Source organism: Salmo trutta, chromosome 20 (genome assembly GCF_901001165.1).
Source record: "Salmo trutta chromosome 20, fSalTru1.1, whole genome shotgun sequence".
NCBI lineage: Eukaryota > Metazoa > Chordata > Actinopteri > Salmoniformes > Salmonidae > Salmo > Salmo trutta.
In genome coordinates, this window is record NC_042976.1 from 25,871,613 (window position 1) to 25,894,112 (window position 22,500).

General features: G+C 42.6%; 2 protein-coding genes and 1 long non-coding RNA gene across 7 annotated transcripts in view; 2 read left to right on the forward strand and 1 right to left on the reverse strand.

Annotated features, from left to right (window-relative positions):
- The window catches only part of parp4 (poly (ADP-ribose) polymerase family, member 4), a 26,406-nt gene extending 21,030 nt beyond the window's left edge, over window positions 1-5,376 (reverse strand). For 2 of the 3 annotated variants that reach the window (XM_029702719.1, XM_029702717.1), the window contains exons 1-5: window positions 5,211-5,376; window positions 2,636-2,763; window positions 2,291-2,504; window positions 1,564-1,672; window positions 1,157-1,235 (exon numbers count right to left, since the gene is read on the reverse strand). In XM_029702719.1, coding sequence (XP_029558579.1) covers window positions 1,157-1,235; window positions 1,564-1,672; window positions 2,291-2,504; window positions 2,636-2,761 — 528 coding nt within the window. In that variant the 5' untranslated portion in view covers window positions 2,762-2,763; window positions 5,211-5,376. The remainder of the gene's footprint in view (window positions 1-1,156; window positions 1,236-1,563; window positions 1,673-2,290; window positions 2,505-2,635; window positions 2,764-5,210) is intronic. The other variant, XM_029702718.1, reaches the window with a different exon arrangement.
- On the forward strand, window positions 3,578-6,638 carry LOC115155777 (uncharacterized). The gene is made up of 2 exons (XR_003868130.1): window positions 3,578-4,151; window positions 5,772-6,638. It is a non-coding gene; the product is annotated as an uncharacterized LOC115155777 (long non-coding RNA).
- Window positions 6,639-14,937: 8,299 nt separating this feature from the next.
- The window catches only part of LOC115155778 (centromere protein J), a 19,871-nt gene continuing 12,308 nt past the window's right edge, over window positions 14,938-22,500 (forward strand). The window contains exons 1-7 of one of the 3 annotated variants that reach the window (XR_003868131.1): window positions 14,938-15,322; window positions 15,858-16,303; window positions 16,442-16,568; window positions 16,689-16,844; window positions 16,925-17,090; window positions 17,225-17,330; window positions 22,192-22,500. The exon at window positions 22,192-22,500 is cut by the window's right edge and continues 378 nt beyond it. Coding sequence is in view for 2 of the 3 variants with exons in the window: in XM_029702721.1 (XP_029558581.1) it covers window positions 15,878-16,303; window positions 16,442-16,568; window positions 16,689-16,844; window positions 16,925-17,090; window positions 17,225-17,330; window positions 22,192-22,500 (1,290 nt within the window). In the remaining variant the exon portion in view is untranslated. The remainder of the gene's footprint in view (window positions 15,323-15,857; window positions 16,304-16,441; window positions 16,569-16,688; window positions 16,845-16,924; window positions 17,091-17,224; window positions 17,331-22,191) is intronic. The other 2 variants (XM_029702721.1, XM_029702720.1) reach the window with 2 other exon arrangements.

Genomic DNA, 22,500 nt, shown 5'->3' on the forward strand with positions numbered 1-22,500 from the left:
CATTTTGCAGGGCTCTGGCAGTGCTTCTCCTGCTCCTCCTTGCACAAAGGCGGAGGTAGCGGTCCTGCTGCTGGGTTGTTGCCCTCCTACGGCCTCCTCCACGTCTCCTGATGTACTGGCCTGTCTCCTGGTAGCGCCTCCATGCTCTGGACACTACGCTGACAGACACAGCAAACCTTCTTGCCACAGCTCGCATTGATGTGCCATCCTGGATGAGCTGCACTACCTGAACCACTTGTGTGGGTTGTAGACTCCGTCTCATGCTACCACTAGAGTGAAAGCACCGCCAGCATTCAAAAGTGACCAAAACATCAGCCAGGAAGCATAGAAACTGAGAAGTGGTCTGTGGTCCCCATCTGCAGAACCACTCCTTTATTGGGGTTGTCTTGCTAATTGCCTATAATTTCCATCTGTTGTCTATTCCATTTGCACAACAGCATGTGAAATGTATTGTCAATCAGTGTTGCTTCCTAAGTGGACAGTTTGATTTCACAGAAGTGTGATTGACTTGGAGTTACATTGTGTTGTTTAAGTGTTCCCTTTATTTTTTTGAGCAGTGTATATATATACACACACACATACAGTGGGGAGAACAAGTATTTGATACACTGCTGATTTTGCAGGTTTTCCTACTTACAAAGCATGTAGAGGTCTGTAATTTTTATCATAGGTACACTTCAACTGTGAGAGACGGATCTAAAACAAAAATCCAGAAAATCACATTGTATGATTTTTAAAGAAAAACTAACAGGTCTGTGAGAGCCGGAATTCTTACTGGTTGGTAGGTGATCAAATACTTATGTCATGCAATAAAATGCAAATGAATTACTTAAAAATCATACAATGTGATTTTCTGGATTTTTGTTTTAGATTCCGTCTCACAGTTGAAGTGTACCTATGATAAATTACAGACCTCTACATGCTTTGTAGGAAAACCTGCAAAATCGGCAGTGTATCAAATACTTGTTCTCCCCACTGTGTGTGTGTGTGTGTGTGTGTGACATACATACATACATACATACATACATACATACATACATACATACATACATACATACATACATACATACATACATACATTAAACAACCAAAGTAAAGACAGGTGTGTCAAGCTGACGTGAGATAAATAAACTGTACTGCCTATGGGTGGGCTTACCTTTCCAAAAATGGAGTATTTGGCCACTTGGAAATTTGTTGGATATGTTGGAAGATCATTGTCACTTTCAGTATACACTCTAAAAGAAAAAAAAAGAAAACACAAACGAGTCATGTAGCTTATTACTACACTACGGGTGGGCCGTCATTGTAAATAAGGATTTGTTCTTAACTGACTTGCCTAGTTAAATAAAGGTTAAATAAATAAATAAATACATACATTATTGCAGGGACATTACACAAGTTGCATACAACAATTACATAACCTAGGTTATTCAACTGGTTAGTACTCTGGTATAAGGCCTGTGTCATTGAATGTGGGGCCATGACCAGGTTATAGTCAGGAAGGAAAAGTATGACATCTAGTCAGGCAGTAATTGACAGGTAAGTGGTACAGTAGGTACACACCTGAATTTGCCCAGGTAAGTTCTCTCCTGATTCCCCGCACTCTCGGCTTGATTTACAGCATTCACTGTCTGGGTCTGAACTTCAGCCGGCTGGCTCGTCCCCTTCAAAACTAACACACATAACACGCACACAAACACACCCTATGACAAAGTCCAATTCTATTGAAAACATCCATATATTAAACACACACCCCTTCGTCAAAAAGGCATCGTTCTTCAAACACAGAAAAGTGCGATGAAACACACCCATAGTGAGCACACAGTGCCTTTGTCAGTTAAAGACAACTGTGGGGAAAAAACATCCTCCAGACTAACTAACTCAAAAGACCACTCTGGGTGAATGAGTCAACATGCTGGGAACAGAGAGAGAGACACCACCCACTGTGATTGTGTCAGAGGAGAATGCTCAAAGATCACAAACTCTTGCTCTGCTTGCTGAATGTGCAAGAAGCTTTTCATTGGAAATACACACACGTAGAAGCCTGCATGCAAAGAGAATGGTGATGCATGAAACTGACAGTGATGAAGAAGCTGAGTAGTATTATTACTTATGGATTACTTATAGGTAAAGCATAGATGAGAAAGATAAAGCATCTATTCATTACTGAGTATATTTACCTGCCTTAGTGACAACTGTTTTGGCAACATTGTTGTGAAACATTGTATATTTTATCACCAATAAAGCATATTTCAATTTGGGAAAGAAAGGGGAAAGGTTTGGCTTGTACCTGACAGAGATGGCAAGGGAGAGGCAGGCCTGGGTGGGATGAGATAGGTAGAGGGAGGGGGGGGCAGGCAGTAGTCCTCTACAGGCAGCAGGACTCCCTTCTCCAGGCAGCGTGACACATACTCCACCCCTACTACTGGAGTCTGATGCTTCTTTATGCTCCGCACCCGACTGGCGCTCAGACTGGACATACTGATCGTCACTACGAGAGTACACTGTGGGGATGACAGAAAGAGAGATATATCAAGAGAAAAATAGAGAGCAAGAAAGACAGATCGTCAATACCGCCAACATGTTTGAATCTAGCCTATGAATTCAAAAATGTTTGTGTCACTGTGCACCTGACCTGCTTATTGATCACATAGGAAATGCTGCCCCCATTCTCTGTTATTGCCAGCTTCAGCCTCTTCTTCTCCTTATAAGGCAAATTCTTCAGCTCCAAAACCACAAAACAGTTGTCAAACAGAGCCATAGCTGTTGAAGGAGAGAAAAACCTTTATGACATGGTCTTATCAAACACACCAGCCGGGTCTCAGAGCATTTCATATCATTCTGTACGTAAATCCGAGACACTCCATTAAGCATGATATGTTACCTTTGGTATTGTTACATAAGACACATGATTACTTCAAAAGTAGGGTGGTTAGTCGGGGTGGATGTATAAAGCGAACGTCTAGCAACCTTTAGTTCAAATCAAATCATGAACAACTTTAGAATTTTAGCAACTTTTCAACTACCTACTAATTTTTTGTTACTTTGCAACTACTTAGCATTGTTAACTAACACTTCCCCTAACCTTAACCCTTTTAGCTAATCCTTCCCCTAACCCATCTCCTTAATTTAACTCTAACCTTAATCCTAACGTTAGCCACCTAGCTTGAATTCGTAACATATCATACGTTTTGCAAATTTGTAACATATTGTACGTTTTTAGACGATCGGAACATATAAAACGAATTGCAGTTCGTAACATATCCTACAAAATCGGCGATGGACATCAACAAATTAATATATACCATACGAAACATAACATACTAAGTGAGTCTCTTGATGTACGTACAGAATAATACGAAATGCTCTGAGACCAGTTTGAACACGAACACACACACACACACACACACACACACACACACACACACACACACACACACACACACACACACACACACACACACACACACACACATTATCCCCTCAAATTAAGTGGACACTTCTGATAACGTACCATGACGTCTGACGAGTATACACTTGCAGGGCAAGGGGCGAGGGAGGAAGGAATGATTTTAAATGGACCGCCCTTGCCCGGAAATTCGTCACTCGTTCATCCCGCAATGATAGTTTTCAGCCACTGGTAGCTTGAAGGTGCTTTATATGCTCTACAGTCAATTATGATTGCATGCCTACTTATAGTAACTATATAATTATTAATATACACCTACTGTTTGATAGCTAGAAAATGAATTAGCTAACTAACGTTATCCTGCCTAGCTGGAACTTCTGAAGAAGGAAAATGTGTTATTTCTACAATTTCCAAAAGCTAACCAAACAAAAACATCATTACTTTTATGAGACGTGGTTGTGCCGTCATGTGCATTAGAAGCACCATTTCTAACCTGTTTACTTACACTTGTATGTTGACTTATCAATATTGACGTTGAGGTTTTACGTTTCGGAGGACTTTTCTTAGCGGATGCACAATCAACGCGAATGGAATTATGGGGAGTTTCAGGCCCGAAGTGAACATAATTGTACACTAAAAATCGATCAAAAACGACGGCTGAGGGGCTTATGTTGCGAACATCCCTTGTTTGGACCGACGTCCAAGATGGTGACGGGGATTCCCCCAAGGGCATAAGGCGAGGGTAAGTGGACGAGAGTGTGACTTTTCTGAGTTGAAACGCAGTTTAAACAGCCCTCGGTCCTAAACGTTTTACATCAGTGTACCTCAAATGCCCCTTGCCCAAGCAAGGGAACGTGATGATCAGAGATGCAACGTCATTGGTGGAAATCTTGAAGTTGAGTTTACAAACTAACCTAAAGTTATTAATGTACCTAGGAAGCTAACGTATCTAGCTCGCTACAGTTACCTAGAGCTGGCTAGCTAGTTTTATAGTTTGGTAATTTATTCCAATAAATTACAGAATTGCAACAAAAAAAAGTATGAATCTAGCAACGTTTTATAGGCTGCTCACTACGAGACTATGCCAATTTGCCAACGCTAAAATCAATGTATGTATATATATATATATATATATATGCTTTTTCTGACATGCCGAAAATGCAGCCTTGTTGATTACATTTGACACTTCACCGCCACCAATGTTTGACATGTGACTAGTTTGCATTGAAGTGTGGGTCATAACAACCCCACACGCTCCCTCGAGCTAAATCTTGGGCCGAGGGGGCAACGTTAGTGAATTGGGCCTCCACTTAAGATGGCTATCAAACTGCATCCGGTTTCGACGTGGATTCCGAGGAAAAGTGGCTAGCGCAAGGGCTGAGGGGGTAAAAAAATAACATGTTTGGACTGTTACAGATGCGGAAGTGCGAATGTAACAACAGATATTTTAGCTTTTTGTCAGGTTGAAAATGTATGTGTTCTCGCTACCTTGATAATTAATGTTAATACGTGTGGGCTATCAATCAAATGTATATAAATACATGGATGTGAGCACATAAAAACGAAACAGTAATAAGCTCCTGTCGTAGACAGCTATGCAACTAGCTGACTAAACTCCACTCCATGGGGAAGGAAGTTTGATTTACTTGGTTGGAAGTTCAGTCAGCTACCTGAAATTAAAATCAGTGCATAACCAGTTGAGTACATTAGCCCACTTGTCGACGATAGTCACAGTAAAATCAATATCTTTGGAAAAATGCTATACATTCAGACCTATAAAGAAAATATGTAACTGTTTTACCGTAAGTAGGTGTCCGTTACTGTGGCTGTCTTGCAGTGAAGATAACTTTACATTATATGTTACAGGTGGCTGAAACTGTACTCACACGTATTTTGCTACTGTACGACAATCTTTACCAGCAACTGTAAACTTCCTTGTATAGAAGAATAACACGACTACGCCCCATTAACACGCCACGCCCTTATACAATGTTGTGATGCCTTCTATTGGCTTAAGGCCAGGCACCACAGGCGAAAAGGGATTTTTTTCTCTTTACTCTCGTCAGACTGAAACTTGACCAGTTGAAAGTATACATAAATACAATAAATTATTGTATTACAAGTTATTTATTTAAAAATTAAAATATGCAAATGTCCTTAAATATGCGCTAATTTGCATATTACAATCTGTTTTTCAACACATTGCTTCAAGGTAGAATGTTTTTAATTTGATTTTTAATTGTGATAAGACACTTTGGTCAGACTTTTTTTTACAGATCAGTTTATCAAAACTGTAAACACCATGTAAACTAGTGTGATGTACTGTAATTGACTATTCTAACAGTAATTTTTTTTGTTGAAGGTGCAGAATGCCGTGTATGGAGGATTGACAGGGGTGTACAGATGAGCAATGCCAGTGGAACTTGGGCACACAGCGGAATTTAGCTCCAAAAAGGTTGAGCGAGGTCTTTTGAGTTCTCTGACAGTACCCCGGCCGCTTCTCCATTTCTACCTGCGTACCACTCCCACAACGCACTTAAGAAGAGTTTGGAAGGGGCCAATGTTCCACTTGGAGCCTTCTGCACAAGGGCAGAAGATAGTGGATGGAGCTCCTCATCTGCAAAATAATGGAGCCTGTGGGTACTACATGCAGGAGCAATTGGGCATGTTCTGCACAGGACTGGAGATATGCAAACTGCTGTCTGGGCTCTGTCCGAGCTGGTTGTTATTGATGTGCCTATTGATGTAAAGCTCTGTGCTGATGTTATCCCTAAACTGAAGGCATTCTATTTCCTACCCTTGGCAGCATATGAGTTCCAGTTAGGCAGACTGTGTGCTCAAAATATGTTAATCTATGTGGTATCTAGGCTAATACTTTGTTTTGAAATAGTTCGTATATTTTGTGCCTTGTAAAGATCTAGCTCAACCTTATTATCTAAGCATAACTCTTGGTGTTTTTTGTTGTTGTCTTGCACAGTTCTCTTCATATGCACATTTACCTGATTTATATTAGCATAATTCTTCTTGGTGTTTTTTGTCTTTCCTTGTACAGCTCTCTTCATACATGTTTATCTAATGCCTAAGGATAACTCCTTATGATTTATGAATATTTTACTTGTACCTTGTATTGCTCTTTATTTTCATTTGGCACTTCATTAACTTATCTAAGCATACCGTAACTCATCTTGCACTTGAGAAACTATGGCGTTAATAAAAACATGAAATTCCACTGAGATTTTCTTTGATACTTAACACATTTCTTCCTAAATTTCTAAATGTTTTCAGTTTGATTCTGAGTTTGGTTTTCAAGGGCACAAATTAAGAAAAGTGTGGCACTTGATAAACAGTCGTCTTCCCTCTTGGTCTGTTAGACATTTTGGTGTTGAATAAAATGTATTTTAAATAGATTTAAAAAGGTATTATAGCAGCACCTAGTTGATGCCTGTAATTTTCAGGAACAGGCAAAGTTACGGTATATTTCAAATATAGGAACAAAATATTCAGATTAAACAGGAAATATATATATATATACACACACAGTATCCCAGGTAGATGAAATTAGTGTATAAAGTTATATTTTAGATGTAAGAACATTCTCACTGCTCACTCGGCATCCTCATGGATGATCTTACCCTGCATGTTAACAAGTGCTGCACAGATTCTAAGGACTTGTCCATTTTGTGTATCAGGTTGACAGGAACAGTCTGGGAGAGGATTTTGAACACCTTGAGTCTGATAACTCAACACGTATACACACATTAGCTATCCTTGTGCTTGCTACATCCTCGTAAGACAGCTGACCTCCTTTCTAAGTGAAGGCTGGTATGGCAAGGTTGCCCTTCCTCTCATACAGCAGATCTCGGATGGTGAAGCTCCTGTCTGCCATAACTTCATCGCCAGGCCTAAGGTATTCCAGGAAGCCAGAGTGTTGGGTGATGAACTTGTCACTACATCTGCTCCATATGCAGGATAAATGAACATAAGTCCACATGGAACAATGGCAACCAAATACTTTAGAGTATTGCTGGAATAATGGTGGCTGTATGACTAAACTTTGAAAGTTTCTTCAAGTGCAGTTGCAGAAACGGTCAAGCGCTATGATGAAACTGGCTCTCATGAGGACCGCTACAAGAAAGGAAGACCCAGAGTTACCTCTGCTGCAGAGGATAAGTTCATTAGACTTACCAGTCTCAGAAATTGGCAATTAACTGCACCTCAGATTGCAGCCCAAATAAATGCTTCACAGAGTTCAAGTAACACATCTCAACATCAACTGTTCAGATGAGACTGCATGAAACAGGCCTTCGTGGTCAAATTTTCTGCAAAGAAACCACTATTAAAAGGACACCAATAATAAGAAGAGACTTGCTTGGGCCAAGAAACATGAGCAATGGATATTAGACCGGTGGAAATCAGTCCAGAGATTTTTGGTTCCAACTGCCGTGTCTTTGTGAGACACAGAGTAGATGAACGTATGATCTCCGCATGTGTGGTTCCCACCGTGAAGCATGGAGGAGGAGGTGTGATGGGCTTTGCTGGTGACACTGTCGGTGATTTATTTAGAATTCAAGGCACACTTAACCAGCATGGCTACCACAGCATTCTGCAGCAATACGCCATCCCATCTGGTTTGTGCTTAGTGGGACTATAATATGTTTTAACAGGACAATAACCCAAAACACCCCTCCAGGCTGTGTAAGGACTATTTGACCAAGGAGAAGAGTGATGGAGTGCTAAATCAAATCAAATTTTATTTGTCACATGCGCTGAATACAACAGGTGTAGACCTTACAGTGAAATACTTACTTACAAGCCCTTAACCAACAACGCAGTATTTAGAAAAAAAAGTAAGAGATAAGAATAAATAATTAAAGAGCAGCAATAAATAACAATAGCGGGTCAAAATACAGGGGGTACCGGTACAGTGTCAATGGTCAATGTGCAGGGGGCACCGGTGTCAAGGTAATTGAGATAATTATGTAGGTAGAGTTATTAAAGTGACTATGCATAGAAAATAACAGGAGTAGCAGCAGCGTGTGGGGTGGGGATGCAAATAGTCTGGGTAGCCATTTGAATAGCTGTTCAGGAGTCTTATGGTATGGGTAGAAGCTGTTTAGAAGCCTCTTGGACCTAGACTTGGCGCTCCGGTACCGCTTGCCGTGCGGTAGCAGAAATAACAGTCTATGACTAGGGTGGCTGGAGTCTTAGACAATTTTTTGGGCCTTCTTCTGACACCGCCTGGTATAGAGGTCTTGAATTGCAGGAAGCTTGGCCCCAGTGATGTCAGATGACCTGGCCTCCACAATCACCCGACCTCAACCAAATTGAGATGGTTTGGGATGAGTCAGACCACAGAGTGAAGGAAAAGCAGCTAACAAGTGCTCAGCATATGTGGGAACTCCCTCAAGACTGTTGGAAAACATTCCAGCGGACTACCTCATGAAGCTGGTTGAGAGAATGTCAAGAGTGTGCAAAGCTGTCATCAAGGCAAATGGTGGCTACTTTAAAGAATCTGAAATATAAAATATACAGTTGAAGTCGGAAGTTTACATATACCTTAGCCAAATACAATTAAACTCAGTTTTTCACAATTCCTGACATTTAATCCTAGTAAAAATGCACTGTCTTAGGTCAGTTAGAAATCACCACATTATTTTAAGAATGTGAAATGTCAGAATAATAGTAGAGAAAATTATTTATTTCAGCTTTTATTTCTTTCATCACATTCCCAGTGGGTCAGAAGTTTGCATACACTCAATTAGTATTTGGTAGCATTGCCATTAAATTGTTTAACTTGGGTCAAATGTTTCAGGTAGCCTTCCTCAAGCTTCCCACAATAAGTTGGGTGAATTTTGGCCCATTCCTCCTGAAAGAGCTGGTTTAACTGAGTCAGGTTTGTATGCCTCCTTGCTCACACACGCTTTTTCAGTTCTGCCCACACATTTTCTATAGGATTGAGGTCAGGGATTTGTGATGGCCACTCCAATACCTTGACTTTGTTGTCCTTAAGCCATTTTTCCACAACTTTGGAAGTATGCTTGGGGTCATTGTCCATTTGGAAGACCCATTTACGACCAAGCTTTAACTTCCTGACTGATTTCTTGAGATGTTGCTTCAATATATCCACATAATTTTCCATCCTCATGAAACCATCCATCTATTTTGTGAAGTGTACCAGTCCCTCCTGCAGCAAAGCACCCTCACATCATGATGCTGCCACCCCCGTGCTTCACGGTTGGGATGGTGTTCTGCGGCTTGCAAGCATCCCCCTTTTTCCTCCAAACATAACATTGGTCATTATGGCCAAATAGTTATATTTTTCTTTCATCAGACCAGAGGACATTTCTCCAAAAAGTACAAGCTCTGTCCCCATATGCAGTTGCAAACCGTAGTCTGGCTTTTTTAATGGGGATTTTGGAGCAGTGGCTTCTTCCTTGCTGAGCGGCCTTTCAAGTTAAGTCGATATATAGGACTCATTTTATTGTGGATATAGATACTTTTGTACCCGTTTCCTCCAGCATCTTCACAAGGTCCTTTGCTGTTGTTCTGGGATTGATTTGCACTTTTCGCACCAAAGTACGTTCATCTCTAGAAGAAAGAACGTGTCTCCTTCCTGAGCGGTATGACGACTGCGTGGTCCCATGGTGTTTATTCTTGCATACTATTGTTCGTACAGATGAACGTGGTACCTCCAGGCGTTTGGAAATTGCTCCCAAGGATGAATCAGACTTGTGGAGGTCTTGGCTGATTTCTTTTGATTTTCCCATGATGTCAAACAAAGAAGCACTGAGTTTGAAGGTAGGCCTTGGAATACATCCACAGGTGCACCTCCAATTGACTCAAATTATGTCAATTCAACTATCAGAAGCTTCTAAAGCCATGACATAATTTTCTGGAATTTTCCAAGCTGTTTAAAAGGCACAGTCAACTTAGTGTATGTAAACTTCTGACCCACTTGAATTGTGACACAGTGAATTATAAGTGAAATAATCTGTCTGTAAACAATTGTTGGAAAAATGACTTGTGTCATGCACAAAGTAGATGTCCTAACTGACTTGCCAAAACTATAGTTTGTTAACAAGAAATTTGTGGAGTGGTCGAAAAACAAGTTTCAATGACTTCAACCTAAGTGTATGTAAACTTCCGACTTCAACTGTATTTAGATTTGTTTAACACTTTTTTACTTACTACATGATTCCATGTGTTATTTCATAGTTTTGATGTCTTCACTATTATTCTACAATGTAGAAAATAATAACAATAAAGAGTAATATGAGTAGGTGTGTCCAAACTTTTGACTGGTACTGTATAGTACATACACACCGAACAAAAATATAAACACAACATGCAACAATTTCAAAGATTTGACTAAATTACAGTTCATAAGGAAATCAATCAATTTAAATAAATGTATTAGGTCCTAATCTGTGGATTTCACATGACTGGGAATACACAGTCAATACACATACAGGCGAGGGTCAGAAAACCAGTCAAGTCAGTATCTGGTGTGACCACCATTTGCGTCATGCAGGGTGACATATCCGCATAGAGTCGATCAGGCTGTTGATTGTGGCCTGTGGAATGTTGTTCCACTCCTCTTCAAGTTGCTGCGAAGTTGCTGGATATTGGCGGGAACTGGAACATGCCGTCATACACATCAATCCAGAGCATCCCAAACATGCTCAATGGGTGGCATGTCTGGTGAGTATGCAGGCCATGGAAGAACTGGTACATTTTCAGCTTCCAGGAATTGTGTACAGATCCTTGCAACATCAGGCCGTGCAATATGATGCTAAAACATGAGGTGATGGTGGCGGATCAATGGCAGGACAATGAGCCTCAGGATCTCATCACGGTGCCATCGATAAAATGCAATTGTGTTCATTGTCTGTAACTTATGCCTGCCTGTACCATAACCCCACCGCCACCATGGGGCACTCTGTTCACAACGTTGACATCAGTAAACCGCTTGCTCACACAACGCCATACACGTTGTCTGCCATCTGCTCGGTACAGTTGAAATTGGGATTCCTCCGTGAAGAGCAGACTTATTCAGTGTGCCAGTGGCCATCGAAGGTGAGCCTTGGCCCACTGAAGTTGCTTACGACGCTGAACTGCAGTCAGGTCAAGACCCTGGTGAGGACAACGATCACGCAGATGATGTTCCCTGAGACGGTTTCTGACAGTATGTGCAGAAATTCTTCGGTTGTACAAACCCACAGTCTCAGACGATCCCGCAGAAGCCGGATGTGGAGGTCCTGGGCTGGCATGGTTACGCGTGGTCTGTGATTGTGAGGCCAGTCGGACGTACTGCCAAATTCTCTAAAACGACATGGTATAGAAATGAACATGAAATTTACTAGCAACAGATCTGGTGGACATTCCTACAGTCAACATGCCAATTGTGGGAACCCTCAAAACGTGTGACATCTGTGGCATTGTGTTGTGTGACAAAACTGCACATTTTAGAGTGGCCTTTTATTGTCGCCAGCACAAGGTGCACCTGTGTAATGATCATTCTGTTTAATCAGCTTCTTGCTATGCCACACCTGTCAGATGGATGGATTATCTTGGCAAAGGAAAAATGCTCACTTTAGGATGTAAAGAAAAATGTGCACAAAATGAGATAAGCTTTTTGTACGTATGGAACATTTCAGGGACATTTTACTTCAGCACATGAAACATGGGACCAGCACTTTACATGTTGCATTTATATTTTTGTTCAGTATAAATTAGATATTTCTATATTTCATTTTCAATACATTTGCAAAAATGTCTAAAATCATGTTTTCAGTTTGTCATTATGGGATATTGTGTGTACTGTAGATGGGTGAGTTTCTTCCATTCTTATACAACACAACAAAAATATATTGAATTCTGGCACACATGTATTTTGGGGAGTTTCTCCCATTCTTCAACATTACAAAAATATATTGAATTCAAGGCACACCTGTATTTTGGGGAGTTTCTTCCATTCTCCTTCAACACAACAACAATATATTGAATTCAGACACACCTGTATTTGGGGGAGTTTCTCCCATTCTCCTTCAACAGTCAAGGGGTATGAATACTTTCTGAATGAACTGTATATGAATCATTAAATATGGTTACGCTTCATTTGCTCTGATAAACCTACTCTTTGAAATGACTTTGATAGCAGTGAATCCATTGTTGTGGAAATTCTACAAAGGGACACTCAAAGTCAATATTAAATATTAATCATTATTTATTATTAGCGCGCTGGAGTGGTTCTAACCAACTCAATGCACCAAGTACACATGTCAATCAGGAGCTCTTTTTGGGCAGTCCCGTTAGATTTATTATATACAGACAAGTTATAATTGCATGATTTAGCTTATTCATAATTAATTCATCATTAACGTTTGCTTCATTCATGTGACCGACCATTACTGGCTCATGCATGTGACCAGTGGCAATTTTAGCATGTAAATCTTGGTGGGGCAACAAAATATGTATGCATGCCAGCAAAGCCACAACACAACACAACACTACACTACACAATACAGTAATTGCACTATAACAGTGACAAATGGTGCCAACAAACTGTTAGGGCCTACATAAATCTGTCCAAACATCAGAGTCCAAACAGCTTACCACTGCTACACCTGGCTATCAGCGGAGCCTTGTCTGGCGGCAAAACAGTTAATTCAGCCTCATTTACTGCTTAAAAAAAAACATAGCTGATATGGCTGACTTGCTTAAACAAACGCGGTTTCTAATGACAATTGAGATGTACAAATTATGGCATAAGGGGACAACAAGCGCATGAGGCAATTCGTAATTTCAATTTAGATATTAATAAGCGACCTAGGATGGACGTAGTCAATAAAACAATTTGTTTAGCACTTTGAAATGTACAGGGACACAGAAATCAGAACATGGGCCATTCTTACAGTGTTCTCCCTGTACACCAAGTCAGAACTGTAGGAAGTATAAAAGGGGGCATATAAGCTGACAATGAAAGCTCTTACAATATTCAATGATTACATTTCTCTAAAACAGGTTATTGGCTACATGTCCACCACCAAGTCAGAACAGTAGGCGAAATTAAGAGGGGCAAATAGACCAAATTACAAGGGTGAGGCACATGGGCTACTAACATCTTACTACACAACATACACTTATTACCCACAAAACACCAGTCTTAACATCAACAGTGAAGAGGCAACTCCGGGATGCTGGCCTTCTAGGCAGAGTTGCAAAGAAAAAGCCATATCTTAAACTGGCCAATAAAAATAAAATATTAAGATGGGCAAAAGAACACAGACACTAGACAGAGGAACTCTGCCTAGAAGTCGCCTCGTCACTGTTGACGTTGAGACTGGTGTTTTGTGGGTACTATTTAATGAGGCTGCCAGTTGAGGACTTGTGAGGCATCTGTTTCTCAAACTAGACACTAATGTACTAGTCCTCTTACTCAGTTGTGCACTGGGGCCTCCCACTCCTCTTTCTATTCTGGTTAGAGCCAGGTTGTGCTGTTCTGTGAAGGGAGTAGTACACAGCTTTGTACGAGATCTTCAGTTTCTTCTCAATTTCTTGCATGGAATAGCCTTAATTTATCAGAACAAGAATAGACTGACGAGTTTCAGAAGAAAGGTCTTTGTTTCTGGCCATTTTGAGCCTGTAATCGAACCCACAAATGCTGATGCTCCAGATACTCAACAAGTCTAAAGAAGGCCAGTTTAATTGCTTCTTTAAATCGGAACAACAGTTTTCAGCTGTGCTAACATAATTGCAAAAGGGTTTTCTAATGATCAATTAGCCTTTTAAAATGATAAACTTGGATTAGCTAACACAATGTGCCATTGGAACAAAGGAGTGATGGTTGCTGATACATTTTCTGATCAATTTGATGTTATTTTAATGGACAAAAAAGGGGCTTTTCTTTAAAAAATAAGGACATTTCTAACTGACCCCAAACTTTTGAACGGTAGTGTAGGTACTTACGGCAGGACCAAATTGGAGAGATAGGTAGGAGCAAGTCCATGTAATGCTATGTAGGTTAGCAGTAAAACCTTGAAATTCTACATCTTTTATACACGGTTTCTCTGTTGAAAATTGGTTACCATGATGACATAATCCTGGGGTTAAAATTTCATCTATGACTTTTTGCAAATCCAATATATGTAAAACATACAAGAGTATACAAAAATATTAAGAACACCTTGTCTTTCCATGACAGACTGGGTGTAGAGGGCGGTTGACATCACTTTGGTGCTCTCGTGGGTGTCCTGGAAAAGATCGGAAGAGAATCTGTTCCAGTTGAGTACACAGTTGCTTTGGGGTCGGGGCCCGAGGGATCGGATGAGAGGCACCTCCGTGGAGAGGGAGATCCCATCCCCCTGCTGCTCTGACTGATCCAGTGTCTTTGAATTAGAGACAAAGAGAATGGCAGGTAGAGACAGATACAACTGACCCAGAGTCAGTGGAGCAAAACACACAGAAGGAAGCGCAGCAGGATAAAAACAAGCTGAAAACACAATCATCACGGGATGAACGAGTGACGCATATCCGGGCAATGGCGGTCCATTTAAAAATAATTCCTTCCTCCCTCGCCCCTTGCCATGCAAGCGTATACTCGTCAGAAGTGTCCACGTAATTTGAGGGCTGAGGGTCTTTTAAGTGTTTGGACCGCTAGTAGGGACTCGAGTACATCCTCCAGAAATGCATTTGAACGTCTCGAAATGTCCTATTGACGAATGGCAATTGTTCGAAAACCACTTCCTGGTCTTGGATTTCAACGCTAACTACTACATTACCCAAAATGCAACTTGTCCTATTTTTCTCCTCGCGGGCTTTGTTTTGGGATGGCGGTATCCTTCGAATCTCCCATTTGTTGTCTTCAAACACTGAAAATACATTGAATACGTAAATTCGTTGTCTGTAAACAAGGTACGTTATGTATGTTAGCTATGTGTCTATCATTATAATATCAAAGCGCAACTTTTGTCTTACTCTTTCTCAATGGTAAAACTTTGTTGCAAATTTACTAGTTTGCGACTAGCTAACGTTAGCTAGCCAAACCAAGGCGTTGTTAATACAATGACAGGTAACGTTTGCCTGCTAACGAAGCCGCTGTTAAGTAGTTTAACACTATAAACCATATGTCATTATTTGACAATATGTCATATTACTAGCTAGTTACAGGTACTTTACTATTCAGGGATGTACAACTTCTTGCGACTAACGTTACTCTGTAAATTGTCATGATGTGGAAATGCACGGTTAGCAAACTACAGTACAGGTATTAAACTGTTGCTAACAACTTTCCTTTTAAACTGTAATTTTCTGTAAGCAAAGCCTAACCACACTGTGACGTGGTATAATTAGCTGAATTAGGTAACCAGCCACTTGATCTGGCATGCTGAATGGGGCACACTGTTTTACTCTTGACCTGTCTCTAAAATCTGCTCTAATCTCGGATTAGCCCTGTCTGGAGAGCAAGTCATGTCATCTCCAGCTGGGTTGCAGGCTCAGCAGTCCCAAACAAAGTTCCTTGACCGATGGATGACGAGCAGCTCCTGTGCTGGGGTTATCCTGAACCCCTCCCCGGACCCGGCTGAGTCTCTTCGACACAGCTCTGTCTGGAGATCCCGGGATGTGAATGACTCCTTTGCCTCTCAGTTTGTTCCCCTCCCGGTCTCCAGTAGCAGCAGTTGCCTCAGTATCAGTTCCCTCGTCCATGATGCTGAGTCCGGGACAGAATTGAGCAAACAGAATCAGCTACCAGTTGATAGAACTTTGTCTGACAGACAATTTGCTGGACTGCAGACAGTGGCGTCTCAAGGGTTGACATTACCTGGAGAGATGGACAGTATGGAGAAGTTTGTAGAGCAGTCTCAGGACCTACCCCTAATGCTCAAACTCGAACGGGTAAGAAACCAGAATTGAATGGCTTCATAAAATATTTGAGGTCATGATGACTGTTTGGAATGGCTTGTCACTTCGATAGGTAGGCCTATGTCTAATGTTGTAGCGGTGCTTATGGGTACTGTATGTGCTGTGTTACAGCTGAGGCAGTGGCAGCAGCACATGCAGGAGCAGCTGAAAGCCCACCAGCTAGAGGAACTCGTCAGTCTCCAGGAGGAGCAACAAAGGTTACTGGGCATGGTGCATGTGGCTCAGCAGGATGGAGCAGGTAATGAAAAACACACTCGCACTCACTGTGTTATTGCTCAGCAGGCTGTATTGAGCAGGTAGCTCCAGTTATTGAATTTGACACCGCTGATTTAGACAAGACCTGTGTGATTTCTCACAGATTACATAGAGATCTCCAAGTTGACGGGAGCGGACTGGGGAGAGAACACTCTATTGGGGGGCTACCCCCTCTCTCACAGACCCCCAGCAGCCAAGAGCTTCCCTACATTCCGGCAGCCTCCAAGGGGCCAGGAGCAGGAAAAGGACCAAACACTGGGTAGGAAAAGTGCTCCGGTGCCTAAACGCATTTAGAGGTGCTTTTACATGATTGACTTAACCTCTGTTGTACTCAAACAGGGACAGAAGCATGGAGCAATCCACACAAACGTCATCAGCTGAATGGGGATGCTGATGATAGGGGTGGTGATGAGGAAGTCACGTTATCTTCCCATTCTGCTCCCTCCATGACTGAAGACTACAAAGCATATAGAGGAGATGACTGTGAACTAGACTCACAGGACAGGTACATGTTCAACTTCATATTTGAGATGGAAATGTCTAAACATGATTTATTTCACTAATCTCAGTCAACTGACAGCACAGAATACAAATAATTGATTTGGCTGTGTGCTCCCGTGTCTCTATGGTCATCTCCAGGCCCATTAAACCAGGGATAGGGGGGCAGAAACAGACGTTTGAGGCGCTCCTGGAGGAACAGCTGAGACTGGAGGAACAGAGACTGAAGACCACCCAGCAGCAGCAGGTCAGAGACCAACCCTATTTTCCCTACACTACACTAAAAATGGGCTGTAGATAAAATAAAATGGTAGCTCAACCAAATGACAAGTTGAGGTTGATTTTTATTTATTTATTTTATTTCACCTTTATTTAACCAGGTAGGCAAGTTGAGAACAAGTTCTCATTTACAATTGCGACCTGGCCAAGATAAAGCAAAGCAGTTCGACAACATACAACAACACAGAGTTACACATGGAGTAAACAACATACAGTCAATAATACAGTAGAAAAAAATAAGACTATATACAATGTGAGCAAATGATGTGAGATAAGGGAGGTAAAGGCAAAAAAATGCCATGGTGGCAAAGTAAATAAAGTATAGCAAGAAAAACACTGGAATGGTAGATTTGTAGTTTGAAGAAAGTTCAAAGTTCAAATATAAATAATATGGTTCAAAGGAGCAAAATAAATAAAATAAATAAATACGGTAGGGGAAGAGGTAGTAGTTTGGGCTAAATTATAGATGGGCTATGTACAGGTGCAGTGATCTGTGAGCTGCTCTGACAGCTGGTGCTTAAAGCTAGTGAGGGAGATAAGTGTTTCCAGTTTCAGAGATTTTTGTAGTTCGTTCCAGTCATTGGCAGCAGAGAACTGGAAGGAGAGACGACCAAAGGTGGAGTTGGCTTTAGGGGTGACCAGAGAGATATACCTGCTGGAGCGCGTGCTACAGGTGGGTGCTGCTATGGTGACCAGTGAGCGGAGATAAGGGGGGACTTTACCTAGCAGGGTCTTGTAGATGACCTGGAGCCAATGTGTTTGGCGACGATTATGAAGTGAAGGCCAGCCAACGAGAGCATACAGGTCGCAGTGGTGGGTTGTATATGGGGCTTTGGTGACAAAACAGATGGCACTGTGATAGACTGCATCCAGCTTGTTGAGTAGGGTATTGGAGGCTGTTTTGTAAATGACATCGCCGAAGTCGAGGATTGGTAGGATGTTTAGTTTTACGAGGGTATGTTTGGCAGCATGAGTGAAGGATGCTTTGTTGCGAAATAGGAAGCCAATTCTAGATTTCACTTTGGATTGGAGATGATTGATGTGAGTCTGGAAGGAGAGTTTACAGTCTAACCAGACACCTAGGTATTTGTAGTTGTCCACAAATTCTAAGTTAGAACCGTCCAGAGAAGTTATGCTGGATGGGCGGGCAGGTGCAGGCAGCGATCGGTTGAAGAGCATGCATTTAGTTTTACTTGTGTTTAGGAGCAGTTGGAGACCACGGAAGGAGAGTTGAATGGCATTGAAGCTCGTCTGGAGGGTTGTTAACACAGTGTCCAAAGAAGGGCCAGAAGTATACAGAATGGTGTCGTCTGCGTAGAGGTGGATCAGAGATTCACCAGCAGCAAGAGCGACATCATTTATGTATACAGAGAAAAGAGTTGGCCCAAGAATTGAACCCTGTGGTACCCCCATAGAGACTGCCAGAGGTCCAGACAGTAGGCCCTCCGATTTGACACACTGAACTCTGTCAGAGAAGTAGTTGGGGAACCAGGCGACGCAATCGTTTGAGAAACCAAGGCTACTAAGTCTGCCGATGAGGATGTGGTGATTAACAGAGTCAAAAGCTTTGGCCAGGTCAATGAATTCGGCAGCACAGTATTGTTTCTTATCGATGGCGGTTACGATGTCGTTTAGGACCTTGAGCGTGGCTGAGGTGCACCCATGACCAGCTCTGAAACCAGATTGCATAGCGGAGAGGTTGCGGTGGGATTCGAAATAGTCGGTAATCTGTTTGTTGACTTGGTTTTCGAAGACCTTAGAAAGGCAGGGTAGGATGGATATAGGTCTGTAGCAATTTGGGTCAAGAGTGTCACCTCCTTTGAAGAGGGGATGACAGCAGCTGCTTTCCAATCTATGGGAATCTCAGACGACACGAGAGGTTGAACAGGCTAGTAATAGGGGTTGCAATAATTTCGGCAGATAATTTTAGAAAGAAAGGGTCCAGATTGTCAAGCCCAGCTGATTTGTAGGGGTCCAGATTTTGCAGCTCTTTCAGAACATCAGCTGAATGGATTTGGGAGAAGGAGAAATGGGGGAGGCTTGGGCGAGTAGCTGTGGGGGGGTGCAGTGCTGTTGAATGCAGTAGGGGTAGTTAGGTGGAAAGCATGGCCAGCCATAGAAAAATGCTTATTGAAATTCTCAATTATAGTGGGCTTATCGGTGGTGACAGAGTTTCCTATCCTCAGTGCAGTGGGCAGTTGGGAGGAGGTGTTCTTATTCTCCATGGACTTTACAATGTCCCAGAACTTTTTAGAGTTGGAGTTGCACGAAGCAAATTTCTGTTTGAAAAAGCTAGCCTTGGCGTTTCTAACTGCCTGTGTGTATTGGTTTCTAACTTCCCTAAAAAGTTGCATATCGCGGGGGCAGTTCGATGCTAATGCAGAACGCCACAGGATATTTTTGTGTTGGTTAAGGGCAGTCAGGTCTGGGGAGAACCAAGGGCTATATCTGTTCCTGGTTCTAAATTTCTTGAAAGGGGCATGCTTATTTAAGATGGAGAGGAAGGCATTTTTAAAAAATAACCAGGCATCCTCTACTGACGGGATGAGGTCAATATCCTTCCAGGATACCAGGGCCAGGTCGATTAGAAAGGCTTGCTCGTTGAAATGTTTCAGGGAGCGTTTGACAGTGATGAGTGGAGGTCGTTTGACCGCTGACCCATTACGGGTGCAGGCAATGAGGCAGTGATCGCTGAGATCTTGGTTGAAAACAGCAGAGGTGTAATTAGAGGGCACATTGGTTAGGATGATATCTATGAGGGTGCCAGTGTTTGCGGCTTTGGGGTTGTACCTGGTGGGTTCATTAATAATTTGTGTGAGATTGAGGGCATCAAGCTTGGATTGTAGAATGGCTGGGGTGTTAAGCATGTCCCAGTTTAGGTCGCCTAGTAGCATGAGCTCTGAAGATAGATGGGGGGCAATCAGTTCACATATGGTGTCCAGAGCACAGCTAGGGGCCGAGGGGGGTCTATAGCAGGCGGCAACGGTGAGAGACTTGTTTTTGGAGAGGTGGATTTTTAAAAGTAGAAGTTCAAATTGTTTGGGTACAGACCTGGATAGCAGGACAGAACTCTGCAGGCTATCTCTGCAGTAGATTGCAACACCGCCCCCTTTGGTCGTTCTATCTTGTCTGAAAACGTTGTAGTTAGGGATGAAGATTTCACAGTTTTTGGTGGACTTCCTAAGCCAAGTTTCAGACACAGCTAGGACATCCGGGTTGGCAGAGTGTGCTAAAGCAGTGAATAAAACAAACTTAGGGATGAGGCTTCTAATGTTAACATGCATGAAACCAAGGTTATTACGGTTACAGAAGTCATCAAAAGAGAGCGCCTGGGGAGTAGGAGTGGAGCCAGGCACTGCAGGGCCTGGATTCACCTCTACATCCCCAGAGGAGCAGAGAAGAATAAGTATGAGGGTACGGCTAAAAGCTATAAGAATTGGTCGTCTGTGACGTCCAGAATAGAGAGAAAAAGGAGCAGGTTTCTGGGGGCGATAAAATAGCTTCAAGGTATAATGTACAGACAAAGGTATGGTGGGATGTGAGTACAGAGGAGGTAAACCTAGGCATTTAGTGATTATGAGAGAGATATTGTCTCTAGAAACATCATTGAAACCAGAAGATGTCATAGCATGTGTGGGTGGAGGAACTGAGAGGTTGGATAAGGTATAATGAGCAGGGCTAGAGGCTCTGCAGTGAAATAAGCCAATAAACACTAACCAGAACAGCAATGGACAAGGCATATTGACATTAAGGAGAGGCATGCTTAGCCCAGTGATCAGAGGGTCCAGTGAGATTCAGACAGCTAGCCGGGCCATAGGTAGCAAGCTGGTGGAAGATGGGAGGGAGGTCTGTTTTTAGCCACCTCGTGCGTTTCCGTCTGTGGGTTAGTGGAGTTCCGTGTGGAAGGGGGGACCTGTCCAAGTTGGCAAAATAGTTAGTTATAGTGGCCCAAGAGAAGTGTCCGATAGACCTATTCAGATCGCAGCCGAAAAGACAGCTAACGATTAGCCGGCCGCAGATGGGCGATCAGGTTACGTCGCGACGGAGGGGCCAGTTGGATAACTCCCTCGGGCAGATAACGTCGGTGGTCCAGTCGTGAAGACCCGATGGGGCTCCGCATCGGCAGTAAAACGGGTCAGGATAGGTGAGTTGTAGCCCAGGAGACACTTCAGCTGGCTAGCTCAGGAATAGCCCACGAGTGGCTGACGGAACTCTTCAGTTGGCTAGCTGGCTAGCTCCGTAATAATGTGTGTTAATTCCGTGACCGACGTTGCCAATAGTCACTCAGGTAGCAGCTAGTTAGCTGCAAGATCCAGGTGTAAATGTCCAGAGCCTGCGGTAGAAATCGGGGAAAGGAGAGAGAATAGGTCCGATATGCTCTGGTCTGAGTCGCGCTGTACAAAAACTGGCGATAGCTTTTCGAGCTAATGGACAGCTGAGGACGGCTAACCGTGGCTAGCTGAACTTCAACGTTAGCCAGTGAAAATGGCTAACCTCTGGCTAGCTTCTGTTGTGGAATTCAGATGAGGTAAATAATACTTTCTTTTTTTCTTTTTCTTTTTTTAATTGGTGAGGCGGGTTGCAGGAGAGTGCTTTGAGGTTGAGTATTTGAATAAAAAAATGTAAAAAGATAAGTGAAGAAAAAAATATGTAAATATATATATATATATACACGAGACACAACAGGACGTCTGAACTGCTACGCCATCTTGGAACAAGATTAAGATTAAGACAAGATTAAGATTAAGGTATGGTGGTCTTTGGAGCTGCAGTACCATTCCCTTTGTTTTGCATGGAACTTTGCTAATGCTAAGCTGTCTCTCCAACAGAGCCCAGAGGCAGCTGAGGGAGCCAGTCCGAGAGCTAATACCAAGAGAGCCTTCCTGAGGCGAGGGGAGGGCCTCTCCAGATTCACCAACCGAAGCAAAGCCCCTATGCCCAACAAAGGGGAACCCCAAAAAGATCCCAAACCCCAGGCCAAGGTCAGCACCCGTTGGCCCACCCAGGTCAGTCAGCGCCCCCCCGTACAGCGCAAGACTGCTGTGCTCAACAAGGAGAACAGACCAAGAGACCTGTGCTCACCCCTTCTGGACAGTGTCAGACCAGAGGGCAAGGCAGACAAGCCGGCTGCAGTGAGG